The sequence below is a fragment of the Metarhizium album genome, assembly GCF_000804445.1.
Source record: "Metarhizium album ARSEF 1941 chromosome Unknown scaffold_2, whole genome shotgun sequence".
Classification (NCBI taxonomy): Eukaryota; Fungi; Ascomycota; class Sordariomycetes; order Hypocreales; family Clavicipitaceae; genus Metarhizium; species Metarhizium album.
In genome coordinates this window covers 1,400,559-1,414,103 of record NW_024467576.1, presented here as the reverse complement: position 1 = coordinate 1,414,103, position 13,545 = coordinate 1,400,559, and the positions used below count along the sequence as shown (strand labels likewise).

The 13,545-nt window shown below is 56.5% G+C and overlaps 5 protein-coding genes across 5 annotated transcripts; 2 read left to right on the top strand and 3 right to left on the bottom strand.

Moving 5' to 3' along the window:
* Window positions 1–283: 283 nt before the first annotated feature.
* Window positions 284–978, top strand: MAM_01541 (uncharacterized protein; the record flags this gene model as incomplete). The annotated part of the gene is made up of 2 exons (XM_040820340.1): window positions 284–828; window positions 882–978. The coding sequence occupies 2 exons, from the start codon at window positions 284–286 to the stop codon at window positions 976–978; spliced, it is 642 nt and encodes a 213-aa protein (XP_040681828.1).
* Window positions 979–1,525: 547 nt separating this feature from the next.
* On the bottom strand, window positions 1,526–3,304 carry MAM_01540 (uncharacterized protein; the record flags this gene model as incomplete). The annotated part of the gene is made up of 2 exons (XM_040820339.1): window positions 1,526–2,342; window positions 2,442–3,304. 2 exons carry the CDS (start codon window positions 3,302–3,304, stop codon window positions 1,526–1,528), a joined length of 1,680 nt encoding a protein of 559 aa, XP_040681827.1.
* Window positions 3,305–5,189: 1,885 nt separating this feature from the next.
* On the top strand, window positions 5,190–6,881 carry MAM_01539 (Molybdenum cofactor biosynthesis, MoeB; the record flags this gene model as incomplete). The annotated part of the gene is made up of 2 exons (XM_040820338.1): window positions 5,190–5,460; window positions 5,575–6,881. 2 exons carry the CDS (start codon window positions 5,190–5,192, stop codon window positions 6,879–6,881), a joined length of 1,578 nt encoding a protein of 525 aa, XP_040681826.1.
* An 805-nt stretch (window positions 6,882–7,686) lies between these two features.
* Window positions 7,687–8,043, bottom strand: MAM_01538 (uncharacterized protein; the record flags this gene model as incomplete). Its single annotated transcript, XM_040820337.1, has 1 exon — window positions 7,687–8,043. The coding sequence occupies one exon, from the start codon at window positions 8,041–8,043 to the stop codon at window positions 7,687–7,689; it is 357 nt and encodes a 118-aa protein (XP_040681825.1).
* A 150-nt stretch (window positions 8,044–8,193) lies between these two features.
* On the bottom strand, window positions 8,194–11,727 carry MAM_01537 (uncharacterized protein; the record flags this gene model as incomplete). Its single annotated transcript, XM_040820336.1, has 3 exons — window positions 8,194–10,887; window positions 11,064–11,159; window positions 11,242–11,727. The coding sequence occupies 3 exons, from the start codon at window positions 11,725–11,727 to the stop codon at window positions 8,194–8,196; spliced, it is 3,276 nt and encodes a 1,091-aa protein (XP_040681824.1).
* Window positions 11,728–13,545: the final 1,818 nt, after the last annotated feature.

The following is a 13,545-nucleotide window of genomic DNA, read 5'->3' as shown; positions in this document are numbered from 1 at the left end:
TTTTGGGTAAGCAGTAGATATCGAAGCATCCAAGTCAAGAGTATCCTCCCGGACTGCTTTTGTTTTTCCTTTCTCTATTTCCTCTCCATCACCAGCAATCTTGGCCACTCGACCCTCAGCCACATCGTGGTTTTCCCGACTACATTAGCTACAGCATCATTCAGTTACTGACTCGTCAATCGCTTTTCGGCCGCTTGCCAGTATTCTTTCATTCTTTCTCTTATTCTTTGCCTGCCCTCCGCCCAGCCCGAATCCCGTGGCATTTCGCCGTGCATGGTCTACAATGTCTGCGCCATCAGGCAGGAAAAGCGCATCCTCACGTACCCTCCTTTGCCTCCTCGGGCAGTACAGCATAACAAACTTCATCCTCTTCGGCGGATCCGTCGTTGCCTGGAAGAAGGCTAAACACCAGACAGAGTATCAAGAATGCGAATTGCATGGCCTTGCGTGTGGATTCACTGCCTGGGGCATTTACCCTTTCCTGGCGGCCGCAGGCCTCATCTCTGGTCTCGTGGCGCTCGTCATGTTCACTCACGGTGTGACGCGCACAGCCAACGCTAGGCTGGATCCTCTGTACGTGTTTCGTGGCGTCTTCTTCACCTTGCTGACGCTGGTACCGATGGAAATTATCGGCTGGTCGAGCTTGAGCCATTTGCGCAACGGTCTCGGAGAACAGAGTCACAACCAATCAAGCTTGCTCAACGTTGCGGACATGAGGGTCGATTCGGGCGATGGGCTCCTCGTCGGAATCGGGGGGGCCTTTACTCTCTCCAAGCTGATTCACATTGCCGGGACGACTTTCCCCATTGCCATGGTCCATTTCAACATGTTAGTGGCGGCTGTGGCAGGATGAAGTGCTTTCGATGCTAACGCCTTGCCAGAATCCTTAGTGCTGTTATTTGTGGTTTGGGCGTCGCTCTAGCGCCGCCCGTAGGCGTTTTGGTCGGTGTACATGCTGTAGTCCCTACTGATGCCTGATGACACGAGTGCTTTGTAACCAAATCAATATGGAGTCTTGAGGGGTGAATCTTTGATGGATTCGTAATGGTGGCTCGCTGCTTTCTCTCTTCAATAGCACCTAGTCTCTGCATCATGAATACAAGTTAGCATGAATAGATTACGATGAGGCGTCAAAGCATGCTCACACTTATAAAAGTCGAATTTATAAAATAAAGCACCTGCGTGTATTTCCCACATTCAGTTCATGCAAACATGTAGCATATGTACATGTCCTTGTCTGTAAATAGACAAGTCTGCCAAGCGGCTTCGTTACAAAAGTGTGTAATGTACCCAAATCGACAATCATCCAGTGCCAGAAGCTTAAACGCCGTATCCGCTCATCAGCATCGTCTATAAGTAGCCCATATCTACAAACTCTTCCCAGTTGGGGGGGTTGAAGGAGAAAAACATGTAAAAAGAAAGTAGAGAGAGAGCGAAAGGGAGAGAGAGAGAGAGAAATGATAAAAGAAAAGAACAACAGTCTCCCTGCTAGCCGTTTTCCAGCTTGGTCGCGAAGCCGAGACTGTCAACTCAGCTCCACCGAGGGGAAGTAGCGTGGTCCAGCATACCCCTTGGCCATGACACTCTGTATGTCAATATTACCCGCAACGTCATGGTGCGAGCTCCACATCTTCAGAAGAATGAAGCGTCCTGAAACGGGGGGGTCGAATCGGATGGTACACTTTGATTTCTTCTTCTCGATGAAGAACTTGGCGTGAGGGACGAGCAGCTCGCCTCCTACTGCGCGAATGGCTTCTTGCGTGGCCGTGGCGTGGGCGTCCCATGCTTCTGCCAGGGAGACGGAGAGACGTTCAGTGCGAGGGCGGACTGGGTGTGAAGGATGGGACGTCGAAGATGCCGAAGGAGGGTGGATTTGCCGGTGAAAGGATTCGGTGAAGTCGTCTGTGAAGGGGCCTTCTTCGGAATCAGAGGTCTCTGTCTCAAAGGGCAGGAAGCCAATGCGGTTAGGTGTGCGGCGGAGGTTGTGGGGCGCGGAGTAGTCTTCTTCGTCTGAGGTGCATTCAGTGGTGATGCGGAAGTCGGGCTGGTTTGCGGAGAACTCGTCTGGCATTTCGGGGGTGCGGTGGTCGTGCTCATCGTTGTCGTGTGAGCGAGAGAGGGAGGGGTAGACGGAGCGGCGCACGCGGGTAGAGGTTGTGCCGTCGTGGTGGTGGCGGATGGAAACAATGTGACGGGGTGTTGGGTCGCGAGCGAGGGAGTGACGAGTGGTGTGGTCGTCGTACGTGACGCGGTTGGAGGGGACGTATTGGATTTGGTATTGGGCCGTGCGACTGAGGATGTCGTCTTGGTTCATGGCGATGAAGACCATGCCTTCGCGGACCCTGAGCTCATCGTCAGAGAGTGCAACAGTAATGGCGGATGGAGATTTGTTTCCTTGGTCATGTATTTATCGTTTGAGGCGGGAGTTGGGATTGCCTTACGGGTGAGAATAATTCATCGAGGCAGGAGCCTTGATTATGAGTTCCTCCAGGGTGAAGACGGTGGCGCCTTGGTGTCGCAGCACAATATTACATCTGTTGCCCTTGGTGCAGTATACCGAGCTGTCGTCCTTGAGGATATTCTCGGCGGCGTAGGACGACTCGTTGGAAAACATGCCGCCGTCGCAGCTCACAATCTCCATTTGCAGGTGGCCTGGTTCAACCTGGCCATACTTGCCGTATCGGAAGCCCTTGAAGCTAGGTACGAGCCTGTTTGAGTCGATCTTGCGACGCTTGGTTGGGAGATTGTCATCGGAGAAGTCGTGGGGGCGGATAGTGGGCGACAGGGTCGAACGGACAAAGGGCGTCATGAGGTTGATGTGGTTTGTCATTTCGAGAAGGGTGCGAAGCTGCGAGTTGGCCTCGTCGAGGGTCTGGTCCAGCTCGTCCAGGTTGGGTCGTCGATGGTGGGAAGCGGAGTCGAGTGGCCGTAGTCGTGGATGGCGACGCCCGGATGTCGAGGACCACGACGGGTCCACGGAGTTGGATTCCAGGTCATCCAGACTGGGGGCTCTGTCTCTGTCGTCGAGGTTGCGGATGCGCTCGGCTCTTCTGGCGGCGGCGGACCAGTATCTTGTGGGAGGTCGACCGTTGAGTCCGCCGGGGCCGGCAGCAACGGTGGCGGCGTTGGCGTTGGCACTTGGTCGTGAAGGTGAAGCCGGGCGAGATGGTTGTAGCTCACCGCTCGACGTGCGCAGGGACGGAAATCGGGGCAGAGGAAGCGGCGGGAAGTCATCCTCGGCGTCTCGAGCGGGGTTTGGATGTGCAGGGTGTCGGCCAGGACCGGCCCCCGACCTGGAGGCCATGGCGGGAGCGCTCGACGGCTTCTCTCCCGGGGTTATTTATGGTGGTGATGGTGAGGGTGGCTGCTGATTTGGGTACGATGGCGGGGCGGGAGCGAGAGCGATGGCAGAGACGACGACGACGACGATGATGATGATGGCGATGGCGATGGCGATGGCGATGGCGATATGGACGAAAGTTGGAGCTGGAATGGGAGTTAGGACACGCCGATGAAGCAGCCGTTAGAAGTCAAATGGCTAGCTGAGCCCCGACGACGACGTCGATGCAGAGGCCGAGAATGGGCGACGGCGGAGCAGACTGCATGAATAGCAAGGGCGGGCGAGAGGGAGGGACGCGTTATTTGAAAGCCACGATGGTCCGAGAGCGGGAGGGAGGAGGTGGAGGGGGTGGCCGAAGAGGCCGACGAGGCAGACGAGGCAGAAGAGGCAGAAGAGGCAGAAGAGGAGAGAGGACTGGCTGGCGTCTGGCCAAGTGGCTGGCCATGAGCGCTCGCGGTCAGGGATCATGAATTCAAAACAGCAGTCAGAACAGGTCAATGTTTATTTGGCCCTTTCCATAATCCACTCGGGGGGGGATTCCGTGTCGCAACGAGAGCCGCCGGTGGAGTTGACGAGTAAGTTGAGTTGGAGGGAGGGCAGCGAAGGCGAGGGCAGGCAAATGATAAGGAGGGAGATGGACGGAGGGATGCGGTTCCGCGGAAAAAAGACAAAGAACTGGTTCAAGTGCAGTCCAGCCTGCAGTCGACTCCCAACGTCCAACGTTTAAACTGACTGACTGTCAAGCCAAGTCCGTCCGCCATCAACACCGAACAGCGAGGACCGATGCCTATTGATGCTGTGTGTACGCAGCGGCGGATGAACGAATGAATGCACAAGATAGAAATGCCACGACCAGCAACCAGCCATGGACGACAAGCAACAACATCAATTCTGGCAGCTCCTGTTCTCTATCAACCATTGGGTGGGCATTCGTTCATCTTGACCTACATGATTCATGTGCATGTACTGTACTTCATCCATCATGGGCCATGTGACTGATGCATATCCTCGGAGCGTTGCTTCGAGTCGAGTCGTCGTCGGTCCGGTCAAATCACTCCCACCTGATGCTCCTCATCTCCCGTCACATACCGACAAACATGAACTTGCGTCATCTTCTCTACCGAGAACAATTCAACTCAGGACGAGCAATTGTTCAGGCGCAAAGCAAATCACTGACGACTCGCGAGTCTGTGTCCTGCCGCCAACGAGAGTAAGTCATCTTACGTCAGCACCCCGGCCAATCAAACGGAGCGCTCATCCTCCCTACTCCGTACAGTGATAACGAACTACCCGTACAGTACAGAGTACTCGGGAGTCGCTCCTGCCTGCGGTGCCTGCCCTTCCGTTTGGCAGGGTCCAGAGTCCAGACAGAGTCAAGACGTCAAAACGTCACCACGAGTCTCCAAAATGCTTCCTGCACCTCGTCATGATCCGTCTCCTTGACAGCTTGCGCAGGCTCAAGGAAACAAGTTTTGCATCAATTCGCCTCCGTGCATCAATACACTCACCCTGCCGCCCCAGTACGTTATAAGGAGTTATTCCCGATGCCACTGCGCGTCTTGCTCGTCGTGCCAAACATCTATCTGAACCCAACCTCATCTCGGTCATCCTCACCTTGCTCTCATCTCACTCATTCACCCACCCATCACAATCAACTTTCATCTCAGCACTGTGGCACACGGCACTCTTTTTATTGGAAGCCAAATAACTCATCACTAATTCTTTAATTTTCTTTTCTCAGACGAGAAATAATACACTCCATCTCGGCAAGAAAGGACAAACGGACAAGAAAGCCTTTACATTCTGCCATACACGTATCCTTCAAGTCCACTTGGCAGGTCACATCTAGATGCATCACCAGAACGACGCTGTCACCATTGCAGATGCTGATGCTGCCGCCTTGCCAAGCGCGCAGCCAAATGGATCTTTGCCCGCGTTCGACCAGAATATGCTGGGCCAGGCAAATCCCCCCCAGGCCATGGCAGCCATGATGGCCGGCCGGCCATTCATACCAGATTCGAGCCTGGGCGACGTCCCCATGGCGGATGGGACATTTGTGATGCCCATGATGATGCCACATAGCCTGTCCACGGAAATGCCAAAAAATACGGTATCTGCTGGTACGAGCCATTCGACCCCCCACCCCCCTTCTTCATATCATGCGATAAAGAAAACCTTGAAAAAATCTAGCCAGCTACCAAATGCGCCCAATATCCGCTAACAAAAAGGGACAGACGACATCGCCCTGTATGACAGGCAGATCCGCCTCTGGGGCATTGCTGCCCAAGAAAAGATCCAAAACGCCCACATCCTCCTCATAACCATGCGTGGCCTCGCCCACGAAATCGCCAAGAATCTCGTCCTTGCAGGCGTCGGCTCCATCACCCTGCTCGACGGCTCCTCCGTCACAGAAACCGACCTAGGCTGCCAATTCTTCCTCTCCCAAGGCGGCGAGAGCCTCGTCGGCCAGAATCGCGCCGAGGCAGCCAGCCACGCACTTGGCAAGCTCAACCCCCGAGTCCGCGTACACGTAGATCCCGAAAGTGTCACGGCAAAGGGACCCAGCTACTTTGCCGCCTATGACGTCGTCATCGCGACGGACCTGGACCCCGGCACATTCAACATCATCAACACGGCCACGCGGATCAACGGGCGGCCGTTCTACGCTGCCGGCACGCACGGCATGTACGGCTTCATCTTCAGCGACCTCATCGAGCACGACTACATCATCTCCCGTGAAGCCAGCAACGTCTTCACGACGCCCAAGCGGGAGTCGCGCACCCGCTCCATCATCGACGTGAAGACCAAGCAGGACGGCGGCAAAATCATTGAATCCGTCACCAAGCGCGAGCTCTACTCGACGTGGTTCCTCGCTAGCGACGTGGCCGTCCTCCCGCCAGAATACACCTCCTCAAAGCGGCGCCTAAAGTCCGTCACGCCCGCTCTGTCTTGCCTCCGGGCTCTCTGGGAGTTCAAGCAACTCCAGGGCAACCGCCTTCCCAGCAACAGAGAGGATTTGAAGCTCTTCACCCAGATCGCCACCCAGAAGCACAAAGCGCTCAGCCTGCCCAGCGAGACGCTGCGGCCCGAGTTCCTGCGCAGCTTCCTCCAGAACCTGGGCAGCGAGATCGCCCCCGTCACCGCCATCCTCGGCGGCCAGCTGGCCCAGGACGTCATCAACGTGCTCGGCCAGTCGCAGCAGCCTATCCAGAACATGGTCATCTTCGACGGCAACAAAATGGAAGCCCCCGTGTATCCTCTCCACCCTGAGCTCGAGCTCGGCGCAAGCCTGCTATCCGTGCCCAACGCCAATTCTGCCGCCGCGGGGGACCCCGTGATTCCCGGAGACGTGCACATGTTTGGCGCCGCAGAGAACACTGCATATCCCGTGGTGGCGCCAATGCATAATGTAGACATGGCCGTCGTGAACGTCAAGGCACAAGACGCTCCCGCACAGCCGGCAGACGGTCAGAACAACGACAAGGCGGACACAGAAAAGGAGACGTCAAATGAGGCTTCCAAGCAAGGCGCTCCTGCGTAGAGTCCGGATTGAAGGAGAGACATTTTCTTGTCATGTCGTGTGGGGAGGAAAGAAAGACGAAACAAGGAGGACTCCATCTCGGGCGACGTGAGACGAGGAGAATGGATGCCTTGGGTAAATGACTGCCTTGATGAAAAGGACAGCGACCGTTCCACGGCACGTAGATAGCCTTGGTTGGACTTGATTGCATCTACTTTCTACATGGCAACGCTGAAAATTTCTCGTCCAATGTATCACCACAATGGCTGTACTTTCAAACAATATCCCACATTTGCACAGCATGCACAGTGCTTCCAAAAGCATGTTCGGTACCAAAAAGAAAGGCTTTTATTCGTTCATTATCCGGGGCTCGTCTATCAACGCACATGACAATGCACCTTTATCCTCTGCAGTCCCATCCACCTCCGTAGACGAGGCATACACAACAGATGTATATTCATACAGGTTGGTTAGGGTGGGGGGAAGCGAGAATGACGTTGAAAATAAGTCAATAACGGAGAAAAAATAATGATGAGACAACCTGACACGCCATCTTATGCCATGGGGACCAGAGATTATCTGGGGCAAAATAAAACCCAAGAAAAAAAAAGAGGGGGTTGAAGAATTATGTACTCATTGTGCATCCTCACAACAAAAGAGCTAGAAATGATGCGGCGGGTATCGTGGCCACTGATAATGAAAGCAGATGGCTGCAGATGGAATGCTAAAGAAACCAGTACTGTATGTATGCTGGCAGAAAATAGTACAAGAGTCAGGGTGTGTGTGGCCTTCTTGCCTGTAAAGGCCCAAAGCCTTTTGATAGTGATCATGTATCGGAACCGGCAGCCTTCTTTTCGCTGTCAAGTATCTCGATGGGTAAGTGTTTGGAGCCGGGTTGAGCCTTGGCCGACCCGTGAAGGCGGATAAGAGTTTTCCGTGGCTTGGGTTTGACTTTGATGCTGGAGGACGACGGCCGCTGGTTCCCATTGCTGCGCTGTCTGACGTTGACAAGGAAGACGTCTGCATCGGACGCTTCTTCAGTTTTCCCCCTTCGTGGTCGCAGACGACGTTTGAGGGGCTCTTCCGGAGTCACCGACGCCTCTAGATTTGGTATCGCGCCAAAGCCATACATAGACACGTTGTTCAGCGAAGAAGGGTCGGCGGGCATCTGCACCGCCACCATTTTGGCCTCGGGTCGCGGTTGGTGTGCAGGCTCAATTCGGGGGCAGAGGGCCGGAAGCGTCTTCCGTAAAACCCGCGGGGTTAGAAACCGAACAGACTTGTACTTGGGTTGGTTCGTCGCCGTATTCGAGACCCGTAGACGGCCCGGATCCTATCTGGACTCGTCTCTGTCGTTGGAAAGGTCCCCCTTGTCCTGCTTGCTTCGTTTACGATGCTGATTTACATTCCACCCTCTTATCTGGGTGGGACCAGAACTGGGAAGTGCAGCTGAAGAGCCAGTCTCCTTGTGGTCATAAGGGATCGTTTTCAGCTCTGGCTTGTTGGACCATGCCCGGTGAGGTGGTACAGGAGCCGGCTGCAGTTTACGATATTTGTTCGACCCCGCGTCTGAAGAGCCGGAAGGCGTCGATCTGTGTCGATGTATCGAGCCCGGAGGTCCACCGTAGGGTGTTCCGGGCGGGCTTTGACCCAGCGGCCCCGGCAGCCCCGGGGCGTTGGCAAATGTTGGCGACATGATCTGAGACGCGTAGCCAACCGCCGGCGGCGGAGAACCCATGTAAGGAGGATTGTTCTGGTGTGGGTTTGAAAGAATCCTCTCCCCAGGCATAGGCTGAAGCGTTGGTAGGGGCTGGTGGGCTTCTGGCAGGGGGTATCCTCTCTGATAAGATCGTGGATGCAGCGGGTAGTAAGCGCTGTGAATGCCGCCACGCATACTCAGGTCGTACGGCGGCTCCTCCGGCATGGACTGTGTGCGTGCCCGCGGTGGACGTAGGGGCGGGAGGGGCTCTGCGCTCGCGGACTGGGAGAAAGGCATCCTCGAACTCGACGGAGGCGGGTGCAGCGGATACCCTTGAGGGGCCGGCTGAGGAGCAGAAGTACCAGCCGGAGGGAGAACGGATGGAGGGCCTGGCGGTCCGGCGGAAGACGGCGGTCGAGGCCAGTACGTGCTACTGTATGCCGGCTGTTGAGGTGTTTCGGGTCCGTAGCTCAAACGACGAGGGTTGTAGCCCGGCTCTATAGGTCGACCGCTTGAGATGTGAGGCTCACGAGGAGCAGGTGGATAAGAACCACCTGGAGGGGGATAATAACTTTCATGATCAGGCATAGGTGGTGCCGGGGGGGCCTGAGCGGAGGACTTGTAGTCCATTCTGTGGCCGGCATCTAGTGGCGTGGGAACAGGATATGCCGGACGATCGTGAACAGAACTGACCGGAGGCAGCGTCACACGGTCCGACTGCTGCTTGTGCGTGTACGGCGGAGGCGGCTCTTGGCTGAGCCTTGGATTCATCGGTGCATGAGAGAATGAGGAGACTGGGGGTGGTTCCTCGTGCTTTATCGTGGTACGCAAATCCGATTCCGCGACGGCACCTGTCCGTTCAGCGTGGCCGTCCCAACCGGGAGGGCGTGACTCGAGGTCGCACAATTCTGCCAGGAGGTTGAGACCCAGGCCGGTGCTCTCAGGAGCAGGAGCAGGGTCTGGCTTCGAGTCGGTAAACACATCGCGAATTGCATCGTAACGTGCCGGCTTGGATGTAGTAGCAGGTGGAGCAGCAGCGCGGGTGACATCCCAAGCTGCGATGAAGGCCATTGCGTAAGCCAACGCAGACAGGTCCGCGACGCCTTCGTCAGACTGTTCGGGTTCCTGAGGCGGAGTCGGTTCACCTTGATCTGCCTCGGACGTCGTCTCGGAAAGTTGAGGTCGTGCACTGAACTCCTTTTCGGCAGTTCCCAGCGACTTGGCTCGAAGTGCGTCATCAGATCGGACAAACTCGGCAATGTCAATGTCGTCAGAGTCGATTTCGGCCATCCTGCAGAATCGGCGCAGACTGGCCCTCATCTTCTCTCTGAGCGGCGACTCTTCCGATCGACGTTGATTGGTTGTCGACTGGAATCCCCTGGAGGCGTGAGATACGCGGCCGGATGGGTTGGCGATGTACACAATGGGCTTCCCTGGCATGACGTAAGGCTGCGGTTGCTCGAAGTCATTTGTGCTGTTGGGAAGGAAGATGCCGTATTTGGGATGTACACCATATCGTTTGACCAGTTCCTGATCAAAGTCCTCGGGAGTCGTGGTAGAGAAGTCATATGCGTTGCACCAGTGATCAAAGTGAAATCCGTTGCTGTTGGGGGTGTCGAGGAATTTGCCTCGCTTGGCGCGAGTGTGGCCCTTTGAGGAATCATTGGACGTGTCTTTGAAGCCAATTTCCCAATCCTCAAACCAGACGACGTGGGGTGCGAGGATACGACTGTTGATGCCCTTTTCTCGCATTGACGGTCGTTGGTTGTAGGTACGCACGCCGTACTCATCCGGCTCCCCTATGTTCTTGGGTAACGGCGGGCTCTTTTCTCGAGCCTGCTGCCTGCTGAGAGCACGGCCGCTCAGGGACCCATTGCCATTGAGCAGGGGCGGTTCCGGTGAGGCGGGAACGGATTCTTCCTCTCCAGGGGTGCCCTCGGGCTCCTCGTCGACGTTGGCGGCCGAGGCGAGCAAGCCCTTCATGGGCGCCGGGGCGATGGGTGCGGGAGCAAGCAGTTGATTATCATCAACGTTGCGAGTCGACCTCTTTGGTGTTGACTGGCCATCTGGTTGATCGACAGCTCTGCGCTTGATGCCGCTGGCAGGGCCGGCGCGACCCCGTCCCCTGCCTCTCGTGGGAGCTGCTGAGGATTCTCGGGGCGTCGCAGCCGAGGCCTCGGGGTCGCGAGCCTTCCTCCACATTTCCGTGCCGGCGACACGTGAGGGGTAAGGAACGAGGTGACCATTCTTGTAGCATTCATAAATACCAAAGTCATTGTCGAGCTCGGCGTCACTGATGACACGATACTCGTATTGGTCATCCTCGACCTAAGCGGAAGGAGGTGGGCGTCAGCCATGATATTCAGACAAATTGAAAGTTGAGAGAGGCGGCAAGAGACGGGGGGAGGGGGGACGATGGATGGATGGGTAGGTGAAGTGGGCGGACGGACGGCGAGGACAGAACAACAAGGCAAATAAATAAATGACAACAACGGCAGACTTACATCGACGGGCAAACTCTTGGCCTGAAGGGCAGTGAGGATGCGCAGGCGGTTTTCCTGGCCTTGGTAAAACTGCTCTATCATGTCACCGAGGGCATTCTGGGATTGTCTGTGTTAGCCGACGGCCAGGGTCCAAGAGGAAGAGGGAAGAGGGAAGCAGCCAGGCGGCAGCAAGACGAACCTGAAATTCTTTCTCGGCGACATATCTATCGGCATTGAAGCTGTGCTCGGCAAGGTTGAGATCGCACTCGAGGCGACGGTCACACTCGCGCAGCTTGTTATCAAGCTTCTCCCGGAGCTGCTGGATAATGGGCTGATACTCCTTGGCCTGCTTGTGGGAGTCTGGCCTCTGCAGCATCTCGTCGACACTACGCTCGGCAAGCTCCTGCAGAGCAGGCTTGAGGGCAAAAGCCACGGCTTGGTAGGTAGCCTTGAGGTCGCGCTGGCGCTCATAAGCAGCCTGTACACGCGAGTCGGAGAAGTTCTTTACTCTCCCCCTGCGCGTGCCACCCCGACCACGAGAGGCAGCAGTAGATTTCGACACGGCGGCATTGGAGGTGCCTCTGCCACCTCCTCGACCTCGACCACGGCCGCCTCGCCCGCCTCTGCCACGGCCACGGGTTGATGTGGCGGGCTCGCGCGCGGGCGATGAAGTCTCAGCTGCCATGGCGGACGCAGCGGAGCCGGATCATGTATCCAAGCTGGAGAGGCGGAGGGATGCGAAAAGGGGATCGGGAGGAGGGAGGGGGGGGTTAAAGGTGAGAGGGAGGAGACGGGGGAGGTTATGAGCGACGGATGGAGTGGATGTACTCGATCCGGGTCAGTTCTGTATGTTTGTGTATGTGGATTGTGAGTGTGATGTGAGTGTGTGTTGGGTGTATGTGAGTGGTGTGGCGGTGGGTGTTGGCGTGTCTATGTCCGTCGGCCACCCAAAAGTGCAGGTGCGGCCAAGGCAAGAAAGGCCTGCCAGTTGCCAGGCAAAGTGGAAAGTGTAATAAGAAGAGCACACAAGTGACAAGACAAGAGCACCAGAGGCACCAGAGGCACCAGAGGCACTTGACCAGACCAGACAGAGGCGACCAGCAGCGGCAGCGGCAGCGGCAGCAAAAGCCTTGCCCCAGCCAACCAACCGGATGCAAGTGAGCCAAAAAGCACCCAAGGCCGACGGGCAATCAGCGCCAGGGCAGATGATTTTTGATGAAACAAAAAAAAAATACAGAGGCGTCTCGACGCACCGCCGCACAAGACTTTGCCGCGTGCAATGGTGATGCGAGAGGCGGCGAGCGTGGATGGCGGCGACTTGCAAGAACGGATGGATGATTAGAAGAAAACGATGAGGCGTGACCTTTTGGGGGACCTTTTTTGGCGGCAGGGCAGCCCCTTCTCAGGCTGGCGGCCAGCAAGCAGTGCAAATGTTCAATGGTTGCCGGCGGCGGCGGCGGCGGCGGCGTCTGGTTGACCACCAGCCGGTCCTGTCCGTCTGGCTGCGTCTGGCTGCGTCGGGCAGTGGCTCGAGGCTCCACCAGGTACCGGGGCTGCGGCGGTACCTCCAGGTGCGCGGGCGTCTGCGCCTGTCGTCGTGTACCGCCCGACTGGGAATACAAAGGCACAGGAGCCGACTGATTGTTGAATACAAATGATCGCGGGAACGCAGGCTGGCCCTGGCTAAAGGCGAATAAGGCTTGCGGAGGCTATATATAAATCCGTTTCTTCTTTAGCACACTGCCCCCGTCGTCGCCGCCGCCGCACGTACGCCAAGTAGCTAGTCCTTGCTCCAAAGGCCTTTTGAGTGCAGTCCAAGGCAGAGAGACGTTGCCGGCGCTTTCGCATCACGGCCACGAGTCACGACGAGGCCACGCGGAGGCAGAGACACAGAGACACACAAAGGCGTCGACTTTTCACTGCCTCGCCAGTGGTGCCCTGCTCACACAGTAAATTACTCGAGCCCGGCGAGGCTGACCTGAGGCGCGGCGGCGGCCCATGCCAGCGAAGCATTTCTGCTTTACATGTCGCAACTCCTCCCGCTTTGCGTCACACTGCACATCGACGACTCCAGGCCGGGCCGGACTGACTCCAAGCAGCACATGATGCCCTCTGGCACCATGGCTCTTCCGATGCCGTGAGACTGTTGGTCAAACGAGTTCGCACGGGAGACCGAGTGCCCACGGCCTGGTCCTGATGCAGGTACCGCATCATGTGTTGAAACACCGCCATGTATCCAAGCACAAAGCGAAGGCACCCTCTGACTTTTTGTCCAAGTCATGGCACCAAAAAAATTGCCCAGCTTACTTGGCGCAAAAGAAAGGGAGCATGTCTTGTTTCCCGGATTCGTTCATGCGTGGACGCCTCCCGCGCAAACTCCCGTGTTCAAGATGCCGGCCGGCAGCACACCAAGTGGTATGGTTCCAACTTCCCAGCAACATGGTACCTACTAAGTACCTAGGTAGGTACTAGGGTACGTGGGTACTTGAGTAGTTTGTGTTGA